The 26899-nt window shown below is 34.0% G+C and overlaps 8 protein-coding genes across 11 annotated transcripts; all 8 read left to right on the top strand.

The window, feature by feature from the left end:
* The first annotated feature begins 203 nt into the window (after positions 1-203).
* Positions 204-4545, top strand: LOC106445096. The gene is made up of 4 exons (XM_013886594.3): positions 204-569; positions 3710-3868; positions 3963-4071; positions 4174-4545. The coding sequence occupies exons 1-4, from the start codon at positions 237-239 to the stop codon at positions 4365-4367; spliced, it is 795 nt and encodes a 264-aa protein (XP_013742048.2). The 5' UTR covers positions 204-236; the 3' UTR covers positions 4368-4545.
* A 1427-nt stretch (positions 4546-5972) lies between these two features.
* On the top strand, positions 5973-7600 carry LOC106445095. The gene is made up of 4 exons (XM_048778311.1): positions 5973-6438; positions 6782-6940; positions 7041-7149; positions 7232-7600. The coding sequence occupies exons 1-4, from the start codon at positions 6037-6039 to the stop codon at positions 7405-7407; spliced, it is 846 nt and encodes a 281-aa protein (XP_048634268.1). The 5' UTR covers positions 5973-6036; the 3' UTR covers positions 7408-7600.
* A 2488-nt stretch (positions 7601-10088) lies between these two features.
* Positions 10089-11582, top strand: LOC106445094. The gene is made up of 4 exons (XM_048778308.1): positions 10089-10478; positions 10808-10966; positions 11058-11166; positions 11248-11582. Exons 1-4 carry the CDS (start codon positions 10149-10151, stop codon positions 11466-11468), a joined length of 819 nt encoding a protein of 272 aa, XP_048634265.1. The 5' UTR covers positions 10089-10148; the 3' UTR covers positions 11469-11582.
* Positions 11583-11763: 181 nt separating this feature from the next.
* LOC106409302 (UPF0481 protein At3g47200-like) lies at positions 11764-13902 on the top strand. The gene has a single exon (XM_013849955.3). The coding sequence runs from the start codon at positions 12407-12409 to the stop codon at positions 13745-13747; it is 1341 nt and encodes a 446-aa protein (XP_013705409.2). The 5' UTR covers positions 11764-12406; the 3' UTR covers positions 13748-13902.
* Positions 13903-15213: 1311 nt separating this feature from the next.
* On the top strand, positions 15214-17123 carry LOC106410059 (expansin-B5-like). Its single transcript, XM_013850562.3, has 4 exons — positions 15214-15383; positions 15488-15600; positions 15712-15896; positions 16182-17123. Exons 1-4 carry the CDS (start codon positions 15239-15241, stop codon positions 16822-16824), a joined length of 1086 nt encoding a protein of 361 aa, XP_013706016.2. The 5' UTR covers positions 15214-15238; the 3' UTR covers positions 16825-17123.
* A 1118-nt stretch (positions 17124-18241) lies between these two features.
* LOC106409782 (zinc finger protein ZAT9-like) lies at positions 18242-20417 on the top strand. Its single transcript, XM_048778307.1, has one exon. It carries the CDS (start codon positions 19112-19114, stop codon positions 19955-19957), a length of 846 nt encoding a protein of 281 aa, XP_048634264.1. The 5' UTR covers positions 18242-19111; the 3' UTR covers positions 19958-20417.
* Positions 20418-21512: 1095 nt separating this feature from the next.
* LOC106406944 lies at positions 21513-23201 on the top strand. Of its 3 annotated transcripts, none has more exons than XM_013847698.3 (2): positions 21513-21730; positions 22064-23201. In XM_013847698.3, exon 2 carries the CDS (start codon positions 22079-22081, stop codon positions 23045-23047), a length of 969 nt encoding a protein of 322 aa, XP_013703152.1. In that variant the 5' UTR covers positions 21513-21730; positions 22064-22078; the 3' UTR covers positions 23048-23201. The 3 variants fall into 3 exon arrangements, with proteins under 3 accessions (XP_013703152.1, XP_013703153.1, XP_048634262.1); XM_013847699.3 differs by having other exon boundaries at positions 21593-21730; positions 22061-23201; XM_048778305.1 differs by having other exon boundaries at positions 21600-21730; positions 22046-23201.
* A 161-nt stretch (positions 23202-23362) lies between these two features.
* On the top strand, positions 23363-25428 carry LOC106408035 (vesicle-associated protein 1-1-like). 2 transcript variants are annotated; one of them, XM_013848868.3, is made up of 8 exons: positions 23363-23578; positions 23693-23763; positions 23852-23933; positions 24013-24128; positions 24206-24364; positions 24459-24503; positions 24871-24948; positions 25072-25428. In XM_013848868.3, the coding sequence occupies exons 1-8, from the start codon at positions 23380-23382 to the stop codon at positions 25180-25182; spliced, it is 861 nt and encodes a 286-aa protein (XP_013704322.3). In that variant the 5' UTR covers positions 23363-23379; the 3' UTR covers positions 25183-25428. The 2 variants fall into 2 exon arrangements, with proteins under 2 accessions (XP_013704322.3, XP_048634263.1); XM_048778306.1 differs by having other exon boundaries at positions 24453-24503.
* Positions 25429-26899: the final 1471 nt, after the last annotated feature.

The raw sequence follows: 26899 nt of genomic DNA, 5'->3' as shown, positions 1-26899 counted from the left end.
ACCGTTTTAATCGGTTCATGCTTGGTACTTTCTTATAGTGTTGGATTATATTAGTGTAAACTTCGTAGTTATTTCAATTAGTCATGCAAAAACAATAACTTATTGTGTAATGATGCTCTTCCATGCAATTTCCTGTTGTGGAATAAACTTTATTACATCAAAAACAAAAACAAAAGATCGTTGCATGTATAAATACATCCAATTGCTACTGCCAAAAACCACAAAGAAAAAGAGCAATGGAGTTTGCTAAAGCAAAAATCAATGGCCACCAAAATGTCATTGTGATGCGTCACGGTGATCGAGCCGATCGTTGCGAGCCACTTTGGGTTTCAAACGCTGTGAGACCGTGGGATCCTCCGCTCGTTCACGACGGTAAGGTTCGAGCCTTTCAAACCGGTCAAAGAATCCGATCCCAGGTTGGGTTTCCGATTCACCGTGTCATTGTTTCTCCTTTCCTCCGCTGCATCCAGACCGCTGCTGAAGTCGTCGCTGCTCTCTCAGCCGTCAGTCTCGATGACAACGCTATGTCTTCTAAAGATGTGCCTTCCATCGATAACTCTAAGCTCAAGGTTAGACAATATATAACACTCTATATTCATTTGTTCACACGTATTAGAAAAAAACACAGTAAATTTATATTACAAATACATCATTTTATATGATTACTAATTTAATTTATAATAAAATAAAATTAATTAGAATTTAATGAGCTTAGTTATTTTTTCAAATTTATAATTTACTAGATTTTTTAATATTATATGTATTTCTCAATTCTAAAAAATAATGTATAATATTGTATTATATTATTTAAAGAATATAAAATAAAACTACATAACATAAATATATTTTTTATATTTTCTTTGTGGAAATCATTATGTTGTTTGATTGTTGTACTTAATTCACATATTTGCATAGATATTTGTGATAGATGAATAACTATATTTTTATTAACAGTAAATAATATATATTTATTATATAATATAAGCAAAATTGAATTATTTACTTTTTAACAAACTTGTCTCATGTTGGGGACTCGGTTTTAGACATATAATATTCAAATGAAACATTTTTACACTTATCAATCTTCTTAACAATCAAGAAACAAATCTGAATATCAAAGCAATATCTCATACGATCTCTTTGTGGAATAACTGCTATGAAGAAATTGAATTTATGCATCAAAAAGGACTGGAAATGGATGTGCATATGTATTATCTAAGTCAGCTTTACAAAAAACTATATATAGTTCATATATCATTTGTGTCCATCCTATTTTTTGTCCATCATTTCTTAAACATCATGAAATAAGTAATGCTAATTAATAATAAACTTTTTGCTCACAAAATAAAAATCAAATTTGTCTAATTATCGCTTAATTTGTCTAACTGATATATGTATTTCTCAATTCTAAAAAAATAATGTATAATATTGTATTACATTATTTAAAGAATATAAAATATGACTACATAACATAAATATATTTTTAAAATTTTCTTTGTGGAAATCATTATGTTGTTTGATTGTTGTACTTGATTCACATATTTGCATAGATATTTGTGATAGATGAATAACTATTTTTATTATCAGTAAATAATATATATTGATTATATAATATAAAAAAATAAAATTATTTACTTTTTAAACTAACTTGTCTCATGTTGGGGACTCGGTTATAGACATATCATATTCGAAGGAGACATTTTTACAGTTATCAATCTTCTTAACATTGAAAAAACAAATCTACATATCAAAACAATATCTCATACGATCTATTTGTGGAATAACTACTCTGAAGAAATTGAATTTAGACATCAAAAAAGACTGGAAATAGATGTGCAGATATGTTATCTAAGTCTACTTCACAAAGTACTATTCATAGTTCATATATCATTAATGTCCATCCTATTTTTTTGTCCACCATTTCTTAAACATCTTGAAATAACTGATGCTAATTAATAATAAACTTTTTGCTGAAAAAAAATCAAATTTGTCTAATTATCGCTTAAATATTTTATTAATATGGTCTAAGAAGCTTTTAAGTGATATCATAGTTTAATTTATTGGTTTTTTTGTTAATTTTTAGAGGTTTTTGTATTTAAGATTTTTTTCCATATTAAGCTTCTATTTCTTTCATAGAATTGATATATATATCTTAAAAATTACCACCAAATCAGTTTTACTTATTTATTATTTTGTTTTAACGAAAATACACTTTTTAAATAATTTAATTTAAAATAAAATTATATATTAATTTGCTGTATTTTAACAATTTCATTGATTTAATTAATTTGCTTTGGTGGATAACTTAAAAAGTTTTCATATGAATCGGGGAAAGCAAGCTTATGTTGTTATATTATATTTATTTTGTGTATATGGAATCTATATATAATGCTAGTGTAATAAAGAAAGAACATTATTTTTTTGTAACTTCAAAATGATACATTATTACAATTTGAAATGAATCAAAATTGAATAAAATGGTAATTAAATATTTGTAAATCTAATTGTTTAGTTGGATTCTCATGAAAAAAAAATCGATTAGTTAAACAAATGTTTCAAAATTTGTTGTGGTATTGTTTTGTCTATAAATTATAAAATTTATTGAATTAATATATTTAATTATTGCATCCTTAAATAATATTTTATTAAGACATTATAAAAATATGTTTTGAGTTGTTTTGTCAAATTGTACAAAAATCTATGCTTTTTCATATTTGTAACTTCAAAAAGATACATTATGACAATTTGAAATTAATCAAAATTGAATAAAATGGTAATTAAATATTTTAAATCTAATTATTTTTTTATCTTGTTTAGTTGGATTCTCATGAAAAAAAATCGATAGGTTAAACAAATGTTTCAAAATTTCTTGTGTTATTGTTTTGTCTATAAATTACAAAATTTATTGAATTAATATATTTAATTATTGCACCTTTAAATAATATTTTATTAAAACATTAGAGAAGTATGTTTTGAGTTGTTTTGTCAAAATTTTACAAAAATCTATGCTTTTTCATATTTGTCACAAAAATTTATATGTTAAACTTACTTTTACAAAATTCTTAACTTTGTCACGAAAACAAAAATCTATGATTTTTCATATTTGTCAACGTTCTCACACTTTCTAAGAATATATTAGCTTAGTCACTTTTTTTTTTTTACAAAATAAAGTATCGGAGTTTTGAAAGTTGAATTCTTATTATTGTAAATGTACATAAGAGTTTGTGATTATATACTTAGTGGTTCTTGTATATGTGTCCAAGAAAGTTTCAATGGCTTAGTGGTAACTGTCTTATATATATATATATCATACTAACCCGGGTTCGATTCTCACCTTCGCATTGTTTTTTTATTTTTTACGAAAAATAAATGAGATGACATGGCAATTTCGGGTTCTCTGATTGGTTGATTTTTCTATCCTATGTGGACACCCTCTCCATGGCTTATATCTCCCTTTTAGTATAGTATAGATTATTATATAATATAAATGTTATGAAAACATATAATATTTTTTTTTATGAAACAATTTTGTTTCTAAAACAAATTTTTTTTTGGAACGAACGTACCTGGTAATTTTTAGTTTTTACTAATGTTGGCGATGTATCATAATATATACTTTTATTTTTTACTAACATAATTCAAAAACCAATGTATAGTATGATCATTTTTATTGAAGCATTTGCTTTATGCCTTGTCTCCTCTGCTTCAGGTAGCTATTGAATTTGGATTGTGCGAGATACTGAATACAGTGGCTATTAAGAGTGACGTTGCTCCCAAAGATGGGAAGTTTGATTTCAAGATTTCAGATCTACAAGCTATGTTTCCTGAGGGAACAGTTGACATTAATGTGGATATGGCTTGTAAAGAGGTGCTCTCTCTACGACATGTTTTGGAAGATCCTTCGTCATCTTCTTTGAGTATAATCTTGATATTATATTTTTTTCCTCGATTCTTGTGTTTAGTTGCCACAATGGGAAGAATCTGCGGCAGGCTTTAAAGAACGATATGTTAGTACACTGAAGGTTCTTGCAGACAAGTATCCATCTGAAAATTTGTTATTAGTCACTCATTGTAAGCAATAAATTATATAGGGCTTTTAGTTTTAACTCAAAAACAACATTTCTCTAATCTTGAAACCTTTTTTTTATTTTGGGGGTTTTGGAAATCTTGCAGGGGGAGGAGTAGGTACTATACTTTACAAATACTTCAATGACGCAACTAAGTACTTAGTAGATTACTGTGGTTGTGTTGAACTGAGAAGGCAGGTTTCGAATAATGATGAATCTGAGGAATTTGAGGTGGTTACTAGTCATGGTGTAGCTTTCAAGGACAACAAAGCCCCAATTCATGGTTCTGTTATAACCTAATCTCTTATTTACCCGGTTTTGTATATGAATATTTGGTTTCATAGGTTTGATTCAATAAAATAACATTACACAAACACGTAAAAATGTAAACACATGAAAGGGTTGTATTTGTAATGTAAGCACGAGCATTGTCATTAGACAAGAAACTTGTGATTTAGTGGTATACATATATCTGATATCTCAGTCTTTTAAAAAAATTCCACATTTCAAATCACGTTCCATGTTTATGTAACTCTTTGAAGAGATTTTTTTTTTGTCGGAAACGTGATCTTTGAGCATAGCTGTGACACGTACGTATCTAGATATAAATTAGTAGTACTCCCTATCAACTTTATTTATATTTAGTACCCATGTATACTTAACAAAGACCATGACATTTTGACAAAAGTATATAAATGTATATAGGATTTTGGCCTGGCCCATAAACTATAAAATATTTGAGTCTCTTGGAAGCTGTAGGTTGGAGACAGCAACCTCCAGTTCACCGTCCCGAACGATGGTACTGCCTATCTGTGGATTCCTCCTCGTGCTGCTGGTGGGACGATATTGAATGGTTTTGCAGCATCGTGATGTATATCTTTGTGGTTGTGTTGATGACTGAGTCTTTTGGAAGCTGTAGATCTTTACCCGTTGCTTCAAGGTTTGAGCCGCTCGCGGCAACTGAGAGCTTAGTCCCCTCATACGTTTTTTTGGGTCATCAATGCTACATTACCTCCTGTTCATCTCTTAGGCTATTCTTCTTTGTAATAGAAAGTGCATTTTCAGTGTAATAGATATTTTTTTTTTCTGTAAAAAATGAAAATTTGGTATAATAAACTTAACATTTTACTAAGAAAAAAAACTATAAATTAAAGAAAGCACTAACCTTTTGGAGCTGACGTAACAAACTAGGCGAGTTGATCTTGTTCGTGGATCCATTCACCACTACTTTTGTTTTTGTTTTCTTTCATTAATAGAACAAAAAGGCCTACCACTTTTGTTTCTATCCCACTTTTTATCGATGCTAAATGGTTTACTAGTCATGTAATATCTGTTGCTCAAAAAAAAAAGTCATGGAATATCTTTCAAGAAACCAAGTGTTGCTAGTTCAGCTAGAAGGATAAAATAAGAATTAATTATATGAAAATCTCAAAATGTCAAAATAACTATTTTAAAATATTTAAATAAACATTTTTAGATATTTCTAGATGAGTATCTTAATATTATGAAATAATAGTTTAATTAATTATCATTTTTATTTATAGTTGGGTTATATATTCTAAGGTAAGTACTTCCCGAAAGAAAACGTTTTAAATGTTGCCAGTTCTACTATAAATGTATCTAAAGCAAAGTATATAATTAAATTATGTTTTTTTTTAAACTGGCCTAACAAAAAATAATAATGATTATATGATGTAGTTTCATTTCTGGGAAATTACAAAGAAGATACATCTCCCAACGACCACAAAATCCCAATCCATAAATCATGTTATCACTCAATTTCCGGTTTAGCATGTTTTGTCTATTACATAATATCATTTGGACATATTCGCTTTTTGTGGTCCTTGAAAATAAATTTTATTTATTAAAATATATAATTAGATAAGTATATTCCTTTCGGCTTCCATTCTACAAAAATAAAGAAATAAAGATTCATTTTTCTAACTGAAAAAAAAAAACACAGAACTCCATGTTTACTCTTACTTGCAACATACTCCCAAAGGTCACACGACCAACAATCATCAGAGCAACAATGGAGTCGTCTGCTAAGTCCAATACCACGGATGGCTACCAAAACATCTTGATGATGCGTCATGGTGACCGCATTGACCAAGTCCACCCACTCTGGCTCGACACAGCTGCTAGACCTTGGGACCCTCCGCTCGTTCACGACGGTATGGTTCGAGCGTTTCGAACTGGTCAACGGCTTCGATCTCAGATACGGTTTCCTATCCACAGGGTCTTCGTCTCTCCCTTCATCCGCTGCGTCCAGACTGCTTCAGAAGTAGTCAACGCTCTCTCAGCCGTTGATTTGGACCCTAACGCTACAACGTCTAAAGACGTCCTCTCCATCGACAAATCCAAGCTCAAGGTCAGTATCAAATGGTCTTAGATATATAACAGAGAAATGGTCTCACATACCTTTAAAACAATTTATTTTCAAACACAATACGAATATTTTGTTTTCTAAAATAGCATTAATTTAAAAAAAATTAAAAAGATAGATTTATATTCAAGAGATGAGAAAAATTTAGAGTTTAGAGTAAGTTAGTTATTTTACCTGAAATTAATGTTATTTAAAAGATTCTTTTGTGTGTTATTTTATCATAATTTCTTTTGTGCTATCTAACGGATTTAACCGTATAATATATGTGTTCAGAATCAGTATTACATATGGTCATAACTCTTGTGTGTTCTGTTCTTGTCTGGTTCAGGTTTCTATTGAGTTTGGTTTGAGCGAGATGCTGAACACAATATCTATCAAGCCTGAGATTGTCCCCAAAGATAGAAAATTCGAGTTCTCGATTTCAGATCTTGAATCTATGTTTCCTGAGGGAATGGTGGATCATAATGCGGTTCCAGCTTATAAAGAGGTAATCTCTCTAGCTATTGATTTGATTATTCGAAGCAGTTTGAGTATCAGCTTGATTCTTGTTTCTAAAAAAAAAGTATCTCTTTCTTGGTTATGTTCAGATGCCACTATGGGGAGAGACTGTACAAGGATGCACTGATCGATTTCTTAGTGTGGTGACCACTCTTGCTGATCAGTATCCTTCAGAGAACTTGCTCTTAGTCACTCACGGTAAGCAACACATTCTTGGTCATTTGGCTCTTGCACACACACCCGGTCAATGTAAAATTGTTTTCTGTTGTGAATAATGCAGGGGAAGGAGTAAGGACTACATTTGCAACCTATAAAGAAGTAGATGTGTACGATATTGAGTACTGTGCCTGTGCTGAACTGAGAAGACAGGTCTCGAGTCAAGACGGGTCTACTAAAGCTGGACACTTTGAGGTCATTACAAGTCTTGGTCAATCTGGAATCAAGTATCATCAATGATCATGTCCTTAGACAAACTCCGGTTTAGTAAAATGTATTCGGAAGATCATCATGTCTTTGGAAACTTAACCGGATACCGGATATCTAGAATTTTCCGGTTAACCTGCCTTGCACTTCATTACAAAAGGAAATATATAACAACAACTATATTGTAGTCAGTACAAGAAAATTAATAAAAGATATATTAACTGCCTTCAGAGCTTTCGCTGAACGAGTAATCAAAGATAAATTGACCATATATACAAGCTGATATACGCTGGCTAGAGCAACACTAAATCCAAAACGTTATTGTGCAACTCTAACCTTAACTCTTTATACTTCTTCTACTTTTTTTTTAACTCAAATTCTTATTTCTTTCATTTTTATTAGAAAAGATGTTTATAAAAAGATTGCTGAATCGTTTAATCGACCGACTTTGTCACCTCAACGGCTATTAAAAGTTTAAACAAGGTAAAATATTGGTCAAATGGGAATCTTATTTGTAGAAAATTTCATTAGTGTTGGCGTGGTGGGTTTGCATTCAACCACTCCATTAAGGAATAGTTCTTTATCTAAATTCTTAGAATAAACAAGTAAAATGATGAGATATGGACTTGTTAACATCCAAATTGGATTTAAGTAATCCATTGAATTATCCCATATGATTAATAGAAAGACCATAGCTTTCTTACGACACTTTATTCATCACCATCTCCATGTGTCTCTCCTTTTTCTCTCCACTCAACCTCTTCTTTATAATACAAAAGCCAAAACATTGTTATCCTTTTCAAAGACAGTGTTAATGTTGTCATGACTCGCTAAAATAGATGTCGATCGTCGACATGTGGTGTAATTACATTTAAACTAAAATTTTGAATGGTGTAGTGGAAGAAGTTTAGTTATGCCCTACATGCAGTTCTTTCGCATTAAAATCATCATTTGCAACTTTCTGTTTCTAAAATGCAGTTAGCAGAAGATTTGTACGCAGTTTAATATTTTTTGTTTTTCTAGAAAAATATTTCTAAAAAAAACGGGAGATATGCATGTAGATCTCATCCGCTATATATTTGATGTTGTTCATTTTTTCTTTTTTTTTGTTGGTCAATAAATAATTTTGTTACAAATATTTAATTTTAAAATTTATTTATCTGTGTTTATAAATATAATATTTTCATTATATTTTACTTACAAATTTAACAATGCAAAATTTATCATTGTCTATTTATTTTCTTTTTATTTTCATCATATAATTTTTATATTTAGTTAAATTATTATATTTAATAATGCATGTTTTAACTATAAAATATGTATTATGCAAGTATATAGTAATATAGTTTAAATATGTATATTAGTGGAAGAGAGATGTATTTTGTGAAATTGTAATGTATTTATTGATTTCAAAACCACAGTAACATAATTTTAGAGTAGTAACATGTATTTCGTTAAAATTGCAGTGACATGTATTTCGTTAAATTTTAATGTATGAAATAACATGTTATTTATGCATTATATTTATATATGATATGTATTGATATAAGTATAAAATATTGACCTTATTCAATTTTACTTTTCTATGTAAATATAAAATATTTACTCAATTTTATTAATACTAATTTAAAGAGACAATATTTATGGATAGGTTTTACGATACAAATCTATGATATAAATATATGGTAAGTTTTACAAAAAAAATGAAAACTATCTTTTAAATAATATTTATTTTGTAACACTGTTAATTATACATGTTATTATTCAAATTTAGTTTTAAACCTCTTATTTCAGATGAACCGTATTTTTCCGCATTATGCATTTTCTATAACAAATTGTATTTAAACGGTATGTTATATCAAATATGCTCATCCCAAACTACGTAATCAACTGTCACTATTCAAAAATTAAATAGCTTCCAATTTAAATATAGTAATCACTATTACTAAAATTTACAGATTAAAATGATTAAATTTTTTAACTATTATTAAGCGATTTATAAATGTAACATTTAGAAATATGTATTTATGAAATATTTATAATTGGTTGAATAGTTGTGCAACAATTATTTAATAATAAATTAATAATATTATTATATAGTTATGAAAAAAAAATAAAAATATATAATTAATAATAATTTTTTTAGTTTTATAGTATTATAGTAATTAATTAAATTAATGCAACTAATAATGTTTATATGATATTTTGTCTATATGAAATTTTTTTGGAAGTTTTTTTTTATAAAATTTAATATTATATTTTAAATATATTTCAGTACAAAATTCTTATAAATATAAATTATAATAGGGATTAGTGAATACAAACTATAAATATTAAATATATTAAATTTATTTATAATTATAGTGTCTAAATCTGAATTAAAAATTTATTAGATATTTTAAAATGAATTTATTTCTAAAAATACATTTTATTATTTATTTACAAGTAGTGTTCTCAACCGTAAATGTTCTAGAAAACAAGATTTTAATTTCGAGTAATTCAGATCAATACGAAATTTTTTTTAAAAAAAATTGTAATCGTTATCAAAAGCTAACAACTTATCACCTGGAAACACAATGTTCTATAGTTGGTAATAACAAAACCTATCAAGTTCTAAATAGTAAATTTGTTTTTACAGTTCCACTGTGCTCTGATAATGACGTTAAGAAAAGTTAAAAAAAAAAACGTTTCTTATATATATAAACCGAGTCGCAAAGAAACGACACACACACACCAGCAAAAGCGACATCGAAGAGAGAGACAAAAGAAACAATATGGACTCATCTCCAAAACCCAACAACGATGCCTACCAACACGTCTTCGTGATGCGCCACGGCGATCGAATCGACAACTTCGAGCCACTTTGGGTCTCAACAGCTGCGAGACCCTGGGATCCGCCTCTAGTTCAAGACGGCATGATTCGAGCTTTCAGAACCGGTCAAAGGATCCGATCTCAGATCCCGATTCACCGCGTCTTCGTCTCCCCTTTCCTCCGATGTATTCAGACAGCTTCCGAGGTTGTCTCAGCACTTTCCGCGGTCAATGTTGACCCTAACGCCATGTCTTCCAAAGACGTCCCTTCCATTGATACATCTAAGCTCAAGGTCAACAGATCATCCCCTGTTTTGTCGGAATTTGAACATTTAAGCATGTTCTGTTCCTAACTGACTAGTGTTCTGTTCCTAAATAGCAATTTTCAAAAAAATCACTGGACGTCAATTAGACACTTTATAGTATAGACCGATTTTTAAATTTTTGTTTAAAAAAAATTGTTTTGTTGAAGTCTGATTTTTTAATTTATTTTATAGAAAAGTTGTTTTGTTTAGGTCCGATTTAGCTTTAGTTCCGCCTACACCGATTTTTAGAAGACTTTCTAATAGAGTAGTGTGCTGATCAGATGTTGATTGTAGTTACTACTTGTCGTGTTGTACAGGTTGCTATTGAGTATGGTTTGTGTGAGATGTTGAACTCGGTGGCTATAAGGCGTGAGCTTGCTCCTAAAGATGGAAACTTTGACTTCAGGTTATCAGATCTTGAAGCTTTCTTTCCTGAGGGAATGGTTGATCATAATGTGGATATGGTTTATAAAGAGGTGAATCTCTTTTAGAACCTTTCAAAAGTTTCTATCTTTTTTTCCATTTTTCGTTTTGTAATTTAATATAAACTCTTTTTTTTTTGTTCAGATGCCAAAATGGGAAGAGTCTGTGGAAGGTTGCAGAGAACGTTATGTTAAAATTGTAAAGGCTCTTGCTGATAAGTATCCTACAGAGAACTTGCTCCTAGTCACCCACGGTAAGAAAGTCCCTAACTTTTTTACTAATTTACTGTGTGAAGTTACATTCTAATTCGAAGCCTATTTGATGGTGTTTTTAGGGGAAGGAGTAGGAACTACATTTTCGACTTTCTATAAAGATACAACTGTGTACGAAGTCGACTATTGTGCTTATGTTGAGTTGAGAAGAGAGGTCTCGAGTAAAGATGGGTCTGTTGTAAATGGGGAGTATGAGGTGGTTTTGAGTCATGGTCAAGCTGGAATCAGGTTTAGTCATGATTATTTTAGTGATGATCCTGTCATAAGCCGAACACCGGTTTAGTCAATGCTCTGAAGTGCCTCTCTGTTTCTGTACTTTTGGTTGTATTTGAAATGTTTCTGTGTGTTATGAATCACGGTTTCAAAATTTCCATTCAAATCAAATAAGACTTATGCACTTCTGCCAAGAAAAAGAAAACAACTTTCATATTAAACAGAGAAACAAGAACTGTCATTACATAAGAATGTAGTTAGAAGAAAACAAAACTAGTTAGAGTCTGTTTCACATTAGACCTAAACACACACAGGAAGTGGAAAAAAAATCTAATAGAAACATGAACGAGAACAATCTAAGGACTCCTTACTTGGATCATCAACTTGATCAAACATGTCAGAAGGAAAATCATCTGAGGAAACATCAGCTTCTTCATCATCTTTTGAAACAAGTCTGCATCTTCTAGCTGCTGGTGACGGCTCAAAAAACGGCCGAGTAAGAGCGAACAAGGGCTCAGCAGGTCCGTGGATATCATAGAAAAAAGGATTCCGGCAACCTTACGGCTTCATCAACTTGGCGTGATGAGCAAGGAAGAGTCTGAGGATGAACACAAAAAAAGGGAGAATATATTAACTATTAATTTCAAGAGATATGAAAGGGGATGATCGTATTGCCAAAATAGTTTAAGAGAACAAGCTGCGTTCCAAGCTTACCTAAACCTCCTTCGTCTTTCTCCAAAGAGTGATACTAGGAGAATAGGATAATTACCAATTATCTCGTACACAAAAAAAAAAGGAAACTTACCAGTGTTGTTATGTGTCCATATTTATTTAGGATATTTTCCTTTTTTTCTTTTAAGGTTTACGGAGGTTAACATGTATATATATATAGGTGTATTGTGCAAACTTGTTCAATAAAAAAGTATTCACAAATCACAAAGTGTGAGTCAATCGTTTGCTATTCTCATAGCTTCTCATAGCTTCCTCAGTTATTTCCAACCCAGAGAGATGTGGCGGTATCCTAGAAACCTCGACAGTTGCTGTATCTACAGAGTCCCGGACTGTATACGCGAAGTAAAACCAGAAGCATACACGCCTCAACTAGTCCTTATTGGACCTCTTCATCGTCCACTGAAATTTCAAGATCTCAAGGCTCTTGATCGTGGAGATGATATTACATACACAACGTCAATGAAGTACTTATACATGGAAGAACATAAGAAGATTTACTTGGCGGCATTCGCAGCAAGGTTTGAAGGCAAAAAGACCATCGATAGATTCAACAGAATCTTTGAAGAAGAGGAAGAGAACATCATCGATAGATTCAAAAGAATCATTGAAGAAGAGGAAGAGAACATCAGGGAAAGCTATTCAGAATCAACGGCCTGGATTAAATCTTCAGAGTTTGTGGAGATGGTCCTGCACGACTCTGTTTTCATAATAGAGTCGATACTGAGGTTTCTCATAAAAGGAAGAAAGAAGACAGGAGATCGTCTCATGGACTGGGGATGTCTTACATACACACTCTTTGATGATCTCATCTTGCTCGAGAACCAGCTTCCTTACTTCATCCTTGAGAAACTCTTCGATCCAATCGTCCAAAGAATCTTGCCGCAAAAAACGCTTCGTGACCTAATCATCAGTTTCTTCAACCTCCAAGGTAAAATTGGAGATGATTCCAAATTTAGACATTTCACTGACCTGCAGAGGTGTGTTCGCGTGGAGACACTTCCCAACCATGATGTTTGTATTCACAAACAACACATACAACATGCTTATAATGCGGATTGTATTCACAAACAACACATACAACATGCGGATAAGCTAGAAAGCGGGGGAGTACAATTTGAGGCCGTAGGAGAAGAGTTCTCATTGAATGTGAGGTTCGAGAATGGTTGTTTGAAGATGCCTCGTCTTATGGTTGATGATAGACTTGAGAGGAGACTGAGAAACATAATGGCTCTTGAGCAATGCCATTACCCTTTCAACGCCCACGTATGTAGCTACATCTTCTTCATAGAGCACCTCATTCACACCACAAAAGCCGCTGACTTGCTTGTCGAGAAAGAAATTATAAAGAATCGGACTGGGGAACGCCATCCAGTCAAGCAAATGGTGTACAAGCTCAGGTCGGGAATCCCTGAGACTGGCTCTTACTATTCTGATATAGCAAATGAAGTCAACAAGTACTCTGAAAACCGGGTGAACAGGTCAAAGGCCGTCCTGAAGCGTGCTTTTTTTGGTAACATCTTGTCAGGGACAGCCACCATCGTAATTACCTTATTATTGGTGATGACACTTATCCGGACTTGGGCAATGGTCACTCAGATTAATCAGCACAAATCTTAGAGATCCTGTTGCATCTCTATCTCTCTCTCTCTCTCTCTTTACTATGTACTTCTCAATCATCTCTCTCTTTACTGCCTTCTTTTTTGTTTTCTTATTATGTAAAACTCTTTGCTACGTACTTCCCCTTCTAAATTCAGATAAACAATTTCTCTTCCTGTCTTTTCTAGCTCTCTTTTAAGATAGTTTATCTGTAGCGCATGCTCAAAATAAAAACAAAGATACACTAAAATCATACGACCTTTTACCACATGAGCTATTAAATTACAAACAAATACGAACATATATAGATGATATTTTTTTTTTAACGTCGTCATCTTCACATATGATTTCAAACGCAGCAAGGCTAGTGTGTAAAATCTCTGTAAGATTGATTAGATCATACAAACCTTTACCAGATGACTACGTGAGCTACGTTATGGGGCAGTTTCAAACAAAGAATTACAGAGCTCCATAGATATGTAATAACACATGGAGGGGAGATTAACTAATAATATGTGGAGGTTGACGGTTAACGAAAGTAAGTTTGTGGAAACTGCCTTGCAGTCTGAACTCAGAGTCGATGGTCGTGGGCCTTTACGATTACCGCAAGCTTACTATTAAGTCTGGAACAAGGGCGTGAACCAGAGTGTTATCCTTCATTTGTCTGCGTCTTGCTTTTTCAAGAGTGTTATGAACCAACTCTCTATTGATCCATAACACACACAATACAATGTATCTCTAGTGAATCTCTCCTCAAGATCTCACTCTCTCACAATACAATGTATCAATTGGAACTCTTAAGCTAATAGATCGATAAAGTCTATCCTTCACTCTTTCTCTTTATTTATACTCCAGCGTCACTGTAACTGTCAAAGCCTCTATGTCTCTCTCAGTCAGAGTCTTAGCTTCCTTCTATGTTCTTCCACATCATCAGCTGGTGCTACTTACAGCTTAACAAAGAGCTGCTGCTACAACAAAGATTATTAGAGTTGCTTTGCTTCCTCCTCCAAAACTCTCTCGTGTTTTGTAATCTAGTTTATTCAGAGTTGTAACGGTTTTTCTAGGGATAAAGTTTAAAAATTAGAGTTAGAAATTGCATTATGTTGAGGAAAACCATTAACCAAATATACAATTCAAGGGCTCCACTTGATCCTCAATATAGAAAACTTAGAAACTTTTAAAATTCACATAAAACCGCTATTGTAAATATGATGGCAGTTGATAGTATTCGTGTGCACACTAAAATTAACAAAATAGACTATTTTATCTACTCCTTGAGCATGTAATTGACGTTAATTACCTCCACCAATAAATAAATAAAAACCTTTGATTGAATGGTAATGGTTTTGTTATTGTGAACAAAACCTCATTATATGCTCAAATAACCTTTTTAAGATGTTGTTTTCCTAAAATCTAGGATAACTATAATTGTCATCTTTTTTTGTAGAAAATCTGAAAGCTATTTAACTCTGGTTTTCCGCCAACCAAAAAAACTTCATTGTTTCAAAAGAGATGGCATTGTTTACATGCAAATATTTTTGTTTTATCGTGGCTCTCTTTGCAATCTCATTGAAACTATGTTATTGCCATAATAAAACCCACTGGAACGACGCCGGCATAACTTGGTATGGTGAACGAGAAGGTTTTGGTAGTTCAGGTAATTAACTAGATCATTTCTTGTTCTATAGCACTTAAAAATTTTGAATTTTTTTTTTTATTCTACATATTTAAAACCGGTTCTAAATATATATATATATATAGGAGGAGCTTGTGGATACGGTGATGCAGTTGCAAAACCACCATACAACTGTATGATTTCAGCCGGAGGACCTTCAATCTACCAAGATGGCAAGGGTTGTGGGACATGTTATGAGGTATTTATATATAACTTAAATTGTCTCATAGTGTAATGTATAATTATACTAAAATTAGTGTTTTTTTTTACTAACATCAATGTTTCCTATATATATATATATACGTTGTAGGTCGTATGCCACCATCCGTTTTGCACGAAAAGGCCGGTCAAGGTGATGATATCGGATGAGTGTCCCGGCTGCACGAAGTCGGCGGTCCATTTTGATCTTAGCGGTAGGGCCTTTGGTGCATTGGCCAAACCTGGCCAAGGCGATCAATTACGTAACCTTGGAGAATTAAAGGTCAAATACAAGCGGTACGTATTGTTAATTCCGTTTTTCAAAAATTTGTTCAATTTAATTTGGATCTTTGGATAGGAAATAATTAACAAAAAAAAAAATTGTCATCTCCAACTGACATTATTTAATTTGTTATACTTAAACATTCTTTTAGCTGAATATATATATAAGACTAGCGATAGTACAATAAACTATATTGGATTAACAAATTTTTCATTGATGTTTTTTTCCCTTCATTTTTCATTGATGTTTCATGGTTAAACATTATAATCTTATTAATTTATTATAGTAATGTTATGCAGTGTATTTTGCGAACACCCTAATAGTAAAATAGCTATACATATTGACCCCGGAGCAAATCCATACTACATGTCGTTCGCTGTTAAATTTGTAAATGGTGACGGAAACTTTGAATGTGTGGAGGTCAAACCGGCCGGCGAAACATACATAAAAATGGAGGCGATGAGATCCGCCGTTTGGAAACTTAACGCCGGTCGTGCATTAAAAGGTCCTTTCGACGTTCGGCTTACCTCCGCTGTAACCAAAACAGTGCTAGTGGCTAAAAGTGTTATCCCGGAAAAATGGAATCCCGGTGCTATTTACCATTCCCATGTTAACTTCGCCGTGCCCAAGTTCGTTCATAAGAAACCCGTTCACAAGAAACCTGTTCACCACAAACCCATTCACCGTAAACCCATTCACCACAAACCCATCCACCACCACAAACCCATCCACCACCATAAACCCATCCATCACAAACCCATCCACCGTAAACCCATTCACCGGAAACCCATCCACCGCAAACCCATCCACCACCGTAAACCCATCCACCGCAAACCCATCCACCGCAAACCCATCCTCCGTAAACCCATCCACCACCGTAAACCCATTCACCGTAAACCCATCCACCGTAAACCAATCCACCGTAAACCCTGCCACCACTAACCCCCTCACAAGACACACAAATGATAACATTTTTCCCCTTCAAACAAATTGTAATGTTTGAAAGAAGAAAAACATGGGGTTGCAAATTTTGCAAATGATAGTAATTATTTTAAAATTACAACATTGTATACACTAGTTAAGGTCATGTGGGTTTAGTGTTGTAGTCGCTCGGCCTCAGAAGCCCACGATATTATAAAAAGGGGTGGGCTACTTGCTACTTAGCTTGCCTTGTATAATAATAAAATTTTCGAGTTGTATTTGACTTGTTAAAAACGAATACTTGATCAAAAATGAATTACTTGCAAGTTACTTGTCATGTTTTATTACTTGTTATTTACGAGTACTTGTGAACTATTTACGAGTACTTGTGAATTATTTACGAGTTTTTCTGAATATTTAAAAACTACTTACTAAATAATACTCTATAAAAATAGACATGAAAGTTTGTTTTGTTTATTCTACTAAAATTAACATGTGAATTACTTTAAACAAAATATTTGTTCATATTTTAAAAAAGACAAAAAAAAAATGAATATTTTGATATATAAGCATTGTATAATTTTCATGATGACGAAAATATCTTCTTTAAATAAATAACAGGTGATAACAAGCCGTATAGCCAAATTTTTAATATTTGTTACTATTTAATATTAGTCGAATATTTAAAAATTAAGACTAACACAAAACAAGTAACAAGTATAAGAAGAGTAATAAGTATTTGTGTCCATCCTAAATACAAGTAAAAGAAAAGACAAATATGAACAAGTATTTAATAAATTATTTAACAAATAGCAAGTAATGGATAAGAAACATGTCAAGTGACGAGTCAAGTACTAAAAATAATAATGATGCAAGTAATATAAATTATCGACTTGTTACTTGTCTTGACAACGCCGAGTACTTGAATTTTCAGGGCGGTTACGAGTCAAGTAACAAATTTAAGGCGAGTAACGAGTAATGCTCATCCCTAGTTATAAATATGGAACACATGTGCTATTATTGGCTTAGGGCTTTGCTTTTCTTTTTTTTTGTAACAACTTAGGGTTTTGCTTTGAATTTTTTTTTTTGCTAAGAGTTTTGCTTTGAATATGCAACGTAAAGTCTTTAGACCAGATCGGACCGATTTAGGAGAGGCGTTAAATGGTTTTCACGTGAAAGAAAAGGTGACTGATGCTGATGCACATAGCACAATTGGCGCAAAACTACCTTTTCACAAGTTTGGTAAATAAAGATTACTCAAAGTCTTGTTGTAAATCACCTAACTATATGAAGATCGTTGAGGTTAAATGTTTAAAACGTTTTTGTTAAAAAAAAATACAAATATGAATGGAAAATATATACAACGGTTTTATTTTGTTACAAGAAAAGAAAAAAAAACTCTAAATTGGTAATGTATTTGCTCAACTTATGGCATCTTGACTTGTTCTTCTTCCTAACACAACCGTACCTTTCTTATATTTTCTTTTAACCAAGAAAGATCCAAACTAAAAGGAAATATTAATCACACGTTGCATGTTACTTTGGTTATCTATAATGATTCTTTGCATTTAAGCTTAATTCATCCGTTACAAAAGTATACTGAATCTGTTATGAATAACTTGTAAGAAGGTCAACTCACATTGAATTTAACCAGGTTGTTTTGCTTTATTCAACCTTTGATCGGTGAGGGTAATTTTAACAATCGTCGTTAGAGTACTACGTGGATGTCACGTACTGCAAACTCACAGGCAAATGATGTTAACATTCTCTCGTCATTTATCTCGACAACGTTTTTGTTTTTGCTGGTTCGTCGTTACAACCAAACCTTCCTCAAGACTTTTGTACAAACAGCAATTTTTTAAACTCCGAATATATCCTTACTAGAGTTTGACGTAAACTAATTTATTTTAAGCGAAAATATAAAAGTTTTTTTTAACGAACTTAAAAATAGTTAAAAGCAGCTATTTCTGGTGAGCAGAAAATTTTATAATGACAAATTTTGAAAAGAAAGTTAGACCGGAATATTCAAGAAAAATATTAGCAGAAACGGGCAAGGCTCGCAATGTTACATTGTCGCTTCTTCAACTTCATGCATAAGCTTTAATTAGATTTATTTTCTTACACTTTCCGTTTTTCCAGATCGAAATTTAATTAAGTTTTGTTAAACAGTAAAATTTAATTTAGTTGTTTTTAGTTTTTATTTATAATATTCTTACAAATACATTAATCTTATTGGTGGAGAGGAATGCTTGTAGATTCCACCTTTTGTTCTCCTTCTACTTCTTGAACTCTGTATTCGCTATTGAAGATGGAGAGCTACAAGTGCAAGTTTTGCTTTAAGAGCTTCGTCAACGAAAGAGCTTTAGGTGGTCACATGCTAAGTCTTCACAACTTTTGCATTGAGGAAGAGGCAAGGCCGAGTCAACTCAGTGATGATTCTGAGTCCGATGTTTCTTCTTCTTCTTCTTCCTCTCACGAAGTAGAGAGAAAGAGAAATGGGTTGAGAGAGGAGAAGCATCCAACCATGGATGACGACCAGAGGAATGTTACTAACCTGACACGGAAACGATCCAAGCGAACTCGGAAGCTAGACTCGTTCGCTTCAAAGAAGATGAAAACGAGTCAACTCGGTTACAAGACCGAGCCCGAGCCTCGTCACAGCTCAGCTTCTGATACAACGACGGAGGAAGATCTCGCCTTTTGTCTCATGATGCTCTCAAGAGACAAATGGAAGAAGAAGAAGAAGAACAACAAAACTAGTAGTAGTACTAAAGAAGTAGCGGAAGAGATCGACAACAACTCGAGCAAGATGAATCGAGCAACGACGACGAAAGGGAGATTCACGTGCGAGACATGTGGGAAAGTGTTTAAATCTTATCAAGCATTAGGTGGGCATAGAGCAAGCCACAAGAAGAACAGAGTTTCAAACAAAATAGAGTACGATAGTGTAGTTGTTGTTGAAGAGAAGAGGATCCATGAATGTCCGATTTGTTTAAGAGTTTTCGCGTCAGGACAAGCACTTGGTGGTCATAAGAGATCACACGGACTAGGGAACTTGTCTGTAAATCATCATCAAGTACGTCGAACAGAGTCAGTGAAACAGAGGATGCTAGATCTTAATTTTCCTGCACCAACCGAGGAAGATAAAAGGTAGCAGACTTTGCGTGATTCGGGTCGTCCAAATTTTCATAAAGTTTGAATCTTTAAAAAAAAAATTTTAAAAACTATTATTATTATTGTTATATAAAAATGTTTGTTTTAAGTTAACTGCAAGGGAGGCTAGTTTCACATGTTCTAACGCCGGTTCTTGTTTCGTATTGGCCTCACGTCTTGTTCGCCTGACCATATCAATCGAAGAACATTCAAATTAGTAGTTTACTTTATAGACTTTTTATGTACATGTATGTTGAATTATATAACTTCTTGCTTCTACTCAGTTAATGAAAGCTACTACTTCTAATTGTGCCCACTTGACTTATACCGTTTAGCTTTGAATTAGAGTTAGCCAAGGCTCTTGAAAAGTTTTAGTACATTTTATAATTATTTAGTTCAAAGTGGTATAAAAGACTTGGTTGCATGGGTAGAGTTGCGTTTGGTCTACCACAAATGTAGAATTATTCCTTGAGTATACTTTATTCTTTACTTAGGACTTGAAGCGAAACCCCCCCCCCCCCCCCCCCCCCCCCCCCACTAACTTTCACCGCCCAATAGAATCCAACACATTGTGATCAAGAGTGGTTGTATCCAAGTTATTGCAAGCTTGACTAATCTCACACTAATTTTCTTTGGTAAGACTAATGACTTGGGATTTGGTTAAATTAGTCTCCTGAAACCATTCAATCTGATATGATCATTTTTCAAAATTTGGAGGCATTAAAGTGTTTGAAGTTGAAAAATATAGTGAATGGATTTGAAAAAAACCGTAGAGTTAAATAGTAGTAGTAAATAAAAACCACTTTTTTTAATAGCTGCATCTTCTATGTCTAAACCTGTGAGCCCATTTGATGCCAGCCGTTGGTAAGAAAGATCCTGAGACTGACACTAACCTTCACTAATATTCGCCTGTGAAAAGAATAAAGCAAAAGCAAACCCAAACATTCAACAAGAAATATGTAAAGTAAACACGATTATAAAGTTGAAGAACTAGCTTGGTCTACTCAACTTATGGCTTACTTCACAATTTTGTTGCTATTGATTGGACAAGCACTCATGCTCAGGTAAGACTAAACCCTATTCTTCTTATTTTATTTATCTGATAACTCAGTTTATATAAATATATATATATATATATATATATATACTTTTTTTGTTATAAATATTTTTTAAAAAATTGATAACAATAGAAGCAAACAAAGAGGACAAATCACATTGACATTGGGTGTGGTTTAAAACAGAGAAGCACAAAGAAAAGATGTGTGGTTGGGCGTGATTAAAGTGACTTTCTGACTCAATGCACCAGGCTTGAGAGCTCAAGTCTACTGCATTTAATTTTCTTCTGTAGTTAATGTGCTTTCAGTGCTCCCTCTTGTGCTTTTCCTAACTTCAATTGTTTTATTTAGATTCTAGAGAAAAGAACTTCAAAAAGTGACTTTTACTTACCACATATCTATCTCCATAACCTATAACAAGTTCCAGTTAACAACATTATATTAGAAAGGGAAACCATATACTAAAAAATAGATTGAAATGGGTTACTAGGCTCTCTATAGATATGTATTGGGCTTTATAACAAGATGGGCCCATTATGCAAGCTGTCTGTCTACACACGTCAAGTATAACAAGATGGGCCGACACTTTGTGTTTCTGTTCCGACATTTTGCATCCAGACACCTCTGTTACTGTCTGTTTCCAGAACTTCTCCCCGGAGACGAAAAAGAAAAATAGCTACCAAACAATCTAGGGATCTTTACCGTTCTTCGATTCGCCGGTGAGTTTTAATTTATCCGACCTCTTCTTTGATTTCCTTAAATGTTTCCGGTTTGCTCTTCCTGAGGATCGGTATAGATTTGATAACCGGTTTCAATTTGATCAATCCTTCTCCTTTATGCTGAAAGCCACTAGTAAGAAACCTAAAATTCGTGTCTTTAATCTAATCCAATGAAACTTATTCAAGATCCTTACTCGTTAATTGAATACTTAAAGTGATATAACTATTTTACTTACAGGTTGTGATTCTTACTTATATTGAGTTGACTTTAATTATCGTAAAGTTGTTTGCTTTGTGTGATTTTGAAATGTTCAGTGGGTTTATGTTAAGCAGATAGTTGAGACTTCAATGGTGAGCCAAGGAATGGTGTCTCTCACCAAGTCTCTATGCATTACAACTCCAAGAATCCGCCTCAAGAACCCCAAGATGATACACAACCTAAAGACCGGCTCTTCTCATCATCTCCGTGTCTTATGCACAAAGATGTCTCAGTGGGAACCATCTCCTTTCATCCGTTCCTCTGCACAAGAAGCTGGTAACATAGTATTAGAGAAAACCTCAAATGTGTTCGATTCTATTGTATCAGAATCTGCAGAGGAGGAGCAGACTACTACTAACTCTCACCAGCAAGCTCAGGTTTTTAAATGGCCGATATGGCTTTTAGGTCCATCTGTTCTACTCACAAGCGGCATGGCACCTACACTGTGGCTACCATTATCATCGGTTTTCGTCGGTTCCAACGTGGTTAGCGTGCTTTCATTGATCGGTTTGGACTGCATTTTCAACCTCGGAGCAACCCTTTTCTTGCTAATGGCTGACTCTTGCGCCCGTCCTAAGGATCCGTCACTGTCCTGCAAGAGCAAACCACCGTTTAGCTACAAGTTCTGGAATGTTTTCGCGCTCTTAACCGGGTTTCTCGTCCCAACGCTACTCCTCTTCGGATCCCAAACCGGTTTACTCGGTTCGCTTCAACCGGAGCTTCCTTTTATCTCCTCAGCTGTTCTCCTCTTGCCGTACTTCATCCTCCTCGCGGTGCAGACGTTGACGGAGATCCTCACGTGGAGTTGGCAGTCACCGGTGTGGCTAGTGACGCCGGTTGTCTACGAGGCGTACCGGGTTTTGCAGCTGATGAGAGGGTTGAAGCTAAGCGCGGAGGTGAACGCGCCGGTTTGGGTGGTTCATATGATACGTGGGCTTGTGTCTTGGTGGGTGTTGATATTGGGGATGCAGCTCATGAGAGTTGCTTGGTTTGCTGGGTATACATCTCGAACAACAGCAACTAATCAGCAACCAGAATCATCTGTTACTTCTAAGTAAAGATAGATAGTTATGTTTCTTCCAAAAGGATATGTAACTATTTTATTATATAGTTTTTATTGTTGGTGATAATAGCAAAAACATATTTTTTATATTCATCTGTATGCATCAAGCAGAATCTATTGCTTCTATGTAAAGATAGATAGTTATTTCATTGCCGTAGTTAAATTATTAATATGCTCTTTGGACCATCCCTTGTGTTTAGGAGAAGAAGCGGGAAGGAAAAAAGAAAAAAGAAAAACGAACATAACAGCAAACGTACCGAAGATGCGACTGGCTTTGACACGTGAGAGCCACGTGACAAACGCTCCTTATTTAAAAAAAAAACATCTATGGAAAAGACAATAATACCCTTGAGACAGAACAAGACAAATAGCGATGTCCCTCTCTCTCTCTTGATCGACGGACTGGTGGTCTCTCTCTCTCTCTCTCTCTCTCTGAACCGGTCACGGGAAGAATCTCCGGCGATCTTGATCGGGATGAGTAACAGCGAGCTTCTCTCCGTCGAGCCTCTCGACCTTCAATTCCCATGTAAGCTTCTTTTCGGACATGTCTCTCTTCTTGTCGGGACCAGATCTAGATCTTTCCTCTCTGAGTTACGGTGTTAATGATGATTAATCGTGATCTTGTTCTTCTATGATGTAGTTGAATTGAGGAAGCAGATCTCATGCTCTCTGTACTTGACCAACAAGACCGACAATCATGTCGCCTTTAAGGTGTGATTATATTATATTACTAACATTTCCAGATTGTGGTTTGTGTTGTTTTTGATCTCGTGTTTCGCTTCTCGTTTTTTTTTTAAAGGTTAAGACAACGAATCCGAAGAAGTATTGCGTTAGGCCTAACACTGGAGTTGTTCTTCCACGGTCCACTTGTGAAGTTCTTGGTTCGTTGTTCTCTCTCTCGTGAAGAAGAATAAAGCTCCTTTCGATATATTTATTCTTTTGTTTTGGTGTTTTGTGTAGTGACAATGCAAGCTCAAAAGGAAGCTCCTTCGGATATGCAGTGCAAGGACAAGTTTCTGCTCCAGGGTGTAACTGCTAGTCCTGGTGTCACGGCCAAGGATGTTACTCCTGAGATGGTACTACTACTTCATTTCCCTTTTTTTAATTTATTTTTTGTAAGGATAATTGATTAATCTATAATGAAAATTTGCAGTTTAGCAAAGAGGCTGGGTATCTGGTTGAGGAGACTAAGCTGAGAGTTACTTATGTTGCTCCACCGCAACCACCATCACCTGTTCACGAAGGTTCTGAAGAGGGTTCTTCACCAAGGGCTTCTGTTTCTGATAACGGAGGACAGGCTTCTGAATTTTCTGTCAGTAGTACATCTTTTTCAGTGCTAAGATATAACATTTCTTCTTTTAGTTTAGTGTAGATGGATTCTCATGTGTGTTTGGTTTTAGTTTCAGAGATCTAGCGCGGACAAGGTTGAACCTCAAGAAAACACACCTGAGGTATTTTTTTACAATTCTTATAAGCTCTTTTCAACCATCAATGTTAGTGTTCTTGTCTTTGCTCTGTTAAAAATGGCCATTAGTTAGAACTTGGGAACTACTTTTTTTGGAAAGTTATCTTTAACAGTTGATGTATTAGGTTGAGAATCTTTAATTTTTTTTTCTTGATTACTTAAAAGGTTCATTTCACTTTTAGAATCCAGCCAAATCATTAAGCTGCCCATTACTTATTTATTACTTTGTTGATGTTTTCTGCATATTTTTAATCTGCATTCAATCCACTAGCTCTAACTTGACACCAGGTACTAGGAAAGTCAAGTTGTTCTACAATGTTATCTAGTAAGAGCTGAGTTTTGTGTGATTGCAGGCAAGGGCTCTCATCACAAAGCTAACCGAGGAAAAACAGTCTGCCATTCAACTTAACAACAAACTTCAAAGAGAACTGGTAAACAACTTTCTCTTGAACCCTTTGAATGAAGATAGTTGATCTATCTAACCTTAAAGAGTATCAAACCAAAACATGTTCCAAAGGCTTCCTTCGTCTGAAAAGGATTTGGTTGATGTGCAGGACCAGTTAAGGCGTGACAGCAAGAGAAGCCAAAGTGGTATCCCTTTGATGTACGTTCTCCTGGTCGGACTAATTGGTCTAATTTTGGGATACATTATGAAGAGGACATAACCACCCCCCCCCCCCCCCCCCCCCCCCCCCCACACCTCGGAAGAAAAGAAGAAAAAAAGAAACAGACTTTTCTTTGTTTAACTCATTTTCCAGTCGGAACATTCTTTTTTTCTTTTCTGTATTTGACAATTTCACCTAAGAAAGGTGTGCCTCTAGCGGATTTATAACTCAGTTTACTTTTGTTTTTAACTTTTGTAATCCAATGACTTTCATTACATGCTTCTTTGAATGTTTCACTTCCTAAAAGCTTCCTTGAATGTTACGCCACTCTCATTGAGCTCTCTCTCTCTCTCTCTCGATTCCCAATCATTGTCTCGTTCTCGCTTTAGTTGATCACTGCTGCAGCTATAGCTTAATCAGATCAGCTTGGTGATGATGGCCAGACCCGTATTAAACAATCTAATAGCCTTGGGCAAACATAAAAAAAAAAAGGCCATATTTTAAACATTTTTTCACTGTATTTAAGTTCAACTAAAGAATTTCAATAATCCACAACAAATAAAAAATAGGTATGAGTTCCTTTAAATACGAAAGACAATACACACTAAAAAAAAAAATGTGAACCTTGGGGTTTTTTGTTATAAAGTTACTAGCTATTTTCTCTTTAACAAATTAATGTGGGCCTTTTATTACTACGAAAATCACACTAAATAAAATTCTGAGCCCAAAGACCCATGGTCATTGCCCCTACTGCCATGGTCAAGAGCCGACACTGATGATGTCAACTCAAAAAGGTAACGTTATGCATCTTTTTTTGTGTCATTCGACACACATTTGCTTCGTGATTATTGTTTGATTGCGGATCTCTCTCTCACGATATTACCTTGGCGCTACTGTTTAGGAACATGGAAGAGATAAAATAACTACAAACCGTAGAGAAAGATTTGAGTTTAGAACAACAAAAGCACAAATCAAGAAGCCTTCAAGAACATGGTAGGTCATTGAGACATCTCGCTCATCCGTAGATGATAACAGATCAAACCTGTTTTTAGTAGACAGAGGAGGTCCCAAACTAGAGCTCGAAAATGCTTCTGCAGCCACTATTTTTGCCTGCAGTGCAACATTAGCTGCGACCTTGGAGGCAGCCGCTGCAGCCTTTGCAACCTCAGCAGAAGCTATGGCAACCTGCATTGGCTTGTGATGCAGTATTTAGTGTTTTATATATTATTTGGATAATTATCTTTAATGTTTTAGGGTTTTTATGATTTCTTATATATAACCGTCTAGAATTAAAGTTGTATTCAGTTTATGATTTGATTAATAAAATTGAAAGTTTTCTTCCTTTGTTTTCGGTAGATCATTGGTGATCTCAACGAATTTAAAAAGACATTGATCTTAGGAATTCCTAGACTAAATAAGATCCTTGTGTTATCATAGCTTCCGCTACATCAACTTGACTGCTCTAGGGACAAGATCTGATGCATACTGGCAATGTATTTTAGCTTCTCTGATTTGACCAATTGTATCCTCGGACAATACATGTCTTTGCTTAGCTGAAAGATTATCCTACGATTTTAGGAAAAGAAACATGTTGCACAACTTTCCTTGACGATGCAAAGTGGCTCGGGGAGCTAGTGAAGCTTTCCTAAAATGTTAAACTTGAAATTCACATATCATAACGATTAACCACAATAAATTTACACATAACGATTAACAATAACAAATTGACATATCATGGAACAAAGACTAAACGAGCTTTAACCATCGAATCAATAAA

Source organism: Brassica napus, chromosome A4, assembly GCF_020379485.1.
Source record: "Brassica napus cultivar Da-Ae chromosome A4, Da-Ae, whole genome shotgun sequence".
In the NCBI taxonomy this organism is placed as follows: Eukaryota; Viridiplantae; Streptophyta; class Magnoliopsida; order Brassicales; family Brassicaceae; genus Brassica; species Brassica napus.
Note: the sequence above shows the minus strand (reverse complement) of the source record. Positions and strands in the feature narration are given on the sequence as shown.

Bases quoted from the DNA above. Each gene is read 5' to 3' on its own strand.
- LOC106410059 (XM_013850562.3), top strand. From the start codon at position 15,239: ATGGCATTGTTTACATGCAAATATTTTTGTTTTATCGTGGCTCTCTTT. The intron at 15,384-15,487 runs GTAATTAACTAG...ATATATATATAG, and splicing joins AGAAGGTTTTGGTAGTTCAG to GAGGAGCTTGTGGATACGGT. The intron at 15,601-15,711 runs GTATTTATATAT...TATACGTTGTAG, and splicing joins GTTGTGGGACATGTTATGAG to GTCGTATGCCACCATCCGTT.
- LOC106445095 (XM_048778311.1), top strand. From the start codon at position 6,037: ATGTTTACTCTTACTTGCAACATACTCCCAAAGGTCACACGACCAACA. The intron at 6,941-7,040 runs GTAATCTCTCTA...GGTTATGTTCAG, and splicing joins CGGTTCCAGCTTATAAAGAG to ATGCCACTATGGGGAGAGAC. The intron at 7,150-7,231 runs GTAAGCAACACA...TGAATAATGCAG, and splicing joins CTTGCTCTTAGTCACTCACG to GGGAAGGAGTAAGGACTACA.
- LOC106445096 (XM_013886594.3), top strand. From the start codon at position 237: ATGGAGTTTGCTAAAGCAAAAATCAATGGCCACCAAAATGTCATTGTG. The intron at 570-3,709 runs GTTAGACAATAT...CCTCTGCTTCAG, and splicing joins TCGATAACTCTAAGCTCAAG to GTAGCTATTGAATTTGGATT. The intron at 3,869-3,962 runs GTGCTCTCTCTA...TCTTGTGTTTAG, and splicing joins TGGATATGGCTTGTAAAGAG to TTGCCACAATGGGAAGAATC.
- LOC106409782 (XM_048778307.1), top strand. From the start codon at position 19,112: ATGGAGAGCTACAAGTGCAAGTTTTGCTTTAAGAGCTTCGTCAACGAA.
- LOC106408035 (XM_048778306.1), top strand. From the start codon at position 23,380: ATGGAAAAGACAATAATACCCTTGAGACAGAACAAGACAAATAGCGAT. The intron at 23,934-24,012 runs GTTCGTTGTTCT...TGTTTTGTGTAG, and splicing joins GTCCACTTGTGAAGTTCTTG to TGACAATGCAAGCTCAAAAG. The intron at 24,504-24,870 runs GTATTTTTTTAC...GTGTGATTGCAG, and splicing joins CTCAAGAAAACACACCTGAG to GCAAGGGCTCTCATCACAAA.
- LOC106445094 (XM_048778308.1), top strand. From the start codon at position 10,149: ATGGACTCATCTCCAAAACCCAACAACGATGCCTACCAACACGTCTTC. The intron at 10,967-11,057 runs GTGAATCTCTTT...TTTTTTGTTCAG, and splicing joins TGGATATGGTTTATAAAGAG to ATGCCAAAATGGGAAGAGTC. The intron at 11,167-11,247 runs GTAAGAAAGTCC...TGGTGTTTTTAG, and splicing joins CTTGCTCCTAGTCACCCACG to GGGAAGGAGTAGGAACTACA.
- LOC106409302 (XM_013849955.3), top strand. From the start codon at position 12,407: ATGTGGCGGTATCCTAGAAACCTCGACAGTTGCTGTATCTACAGAGTC.
- LOC106406944 (XM_013847698.3), top strand. From the start codon at position 22,079: ATGGTGAGCCAAGGAATGGTGTCTCTCACCAAGTCTCTATGCATTACA.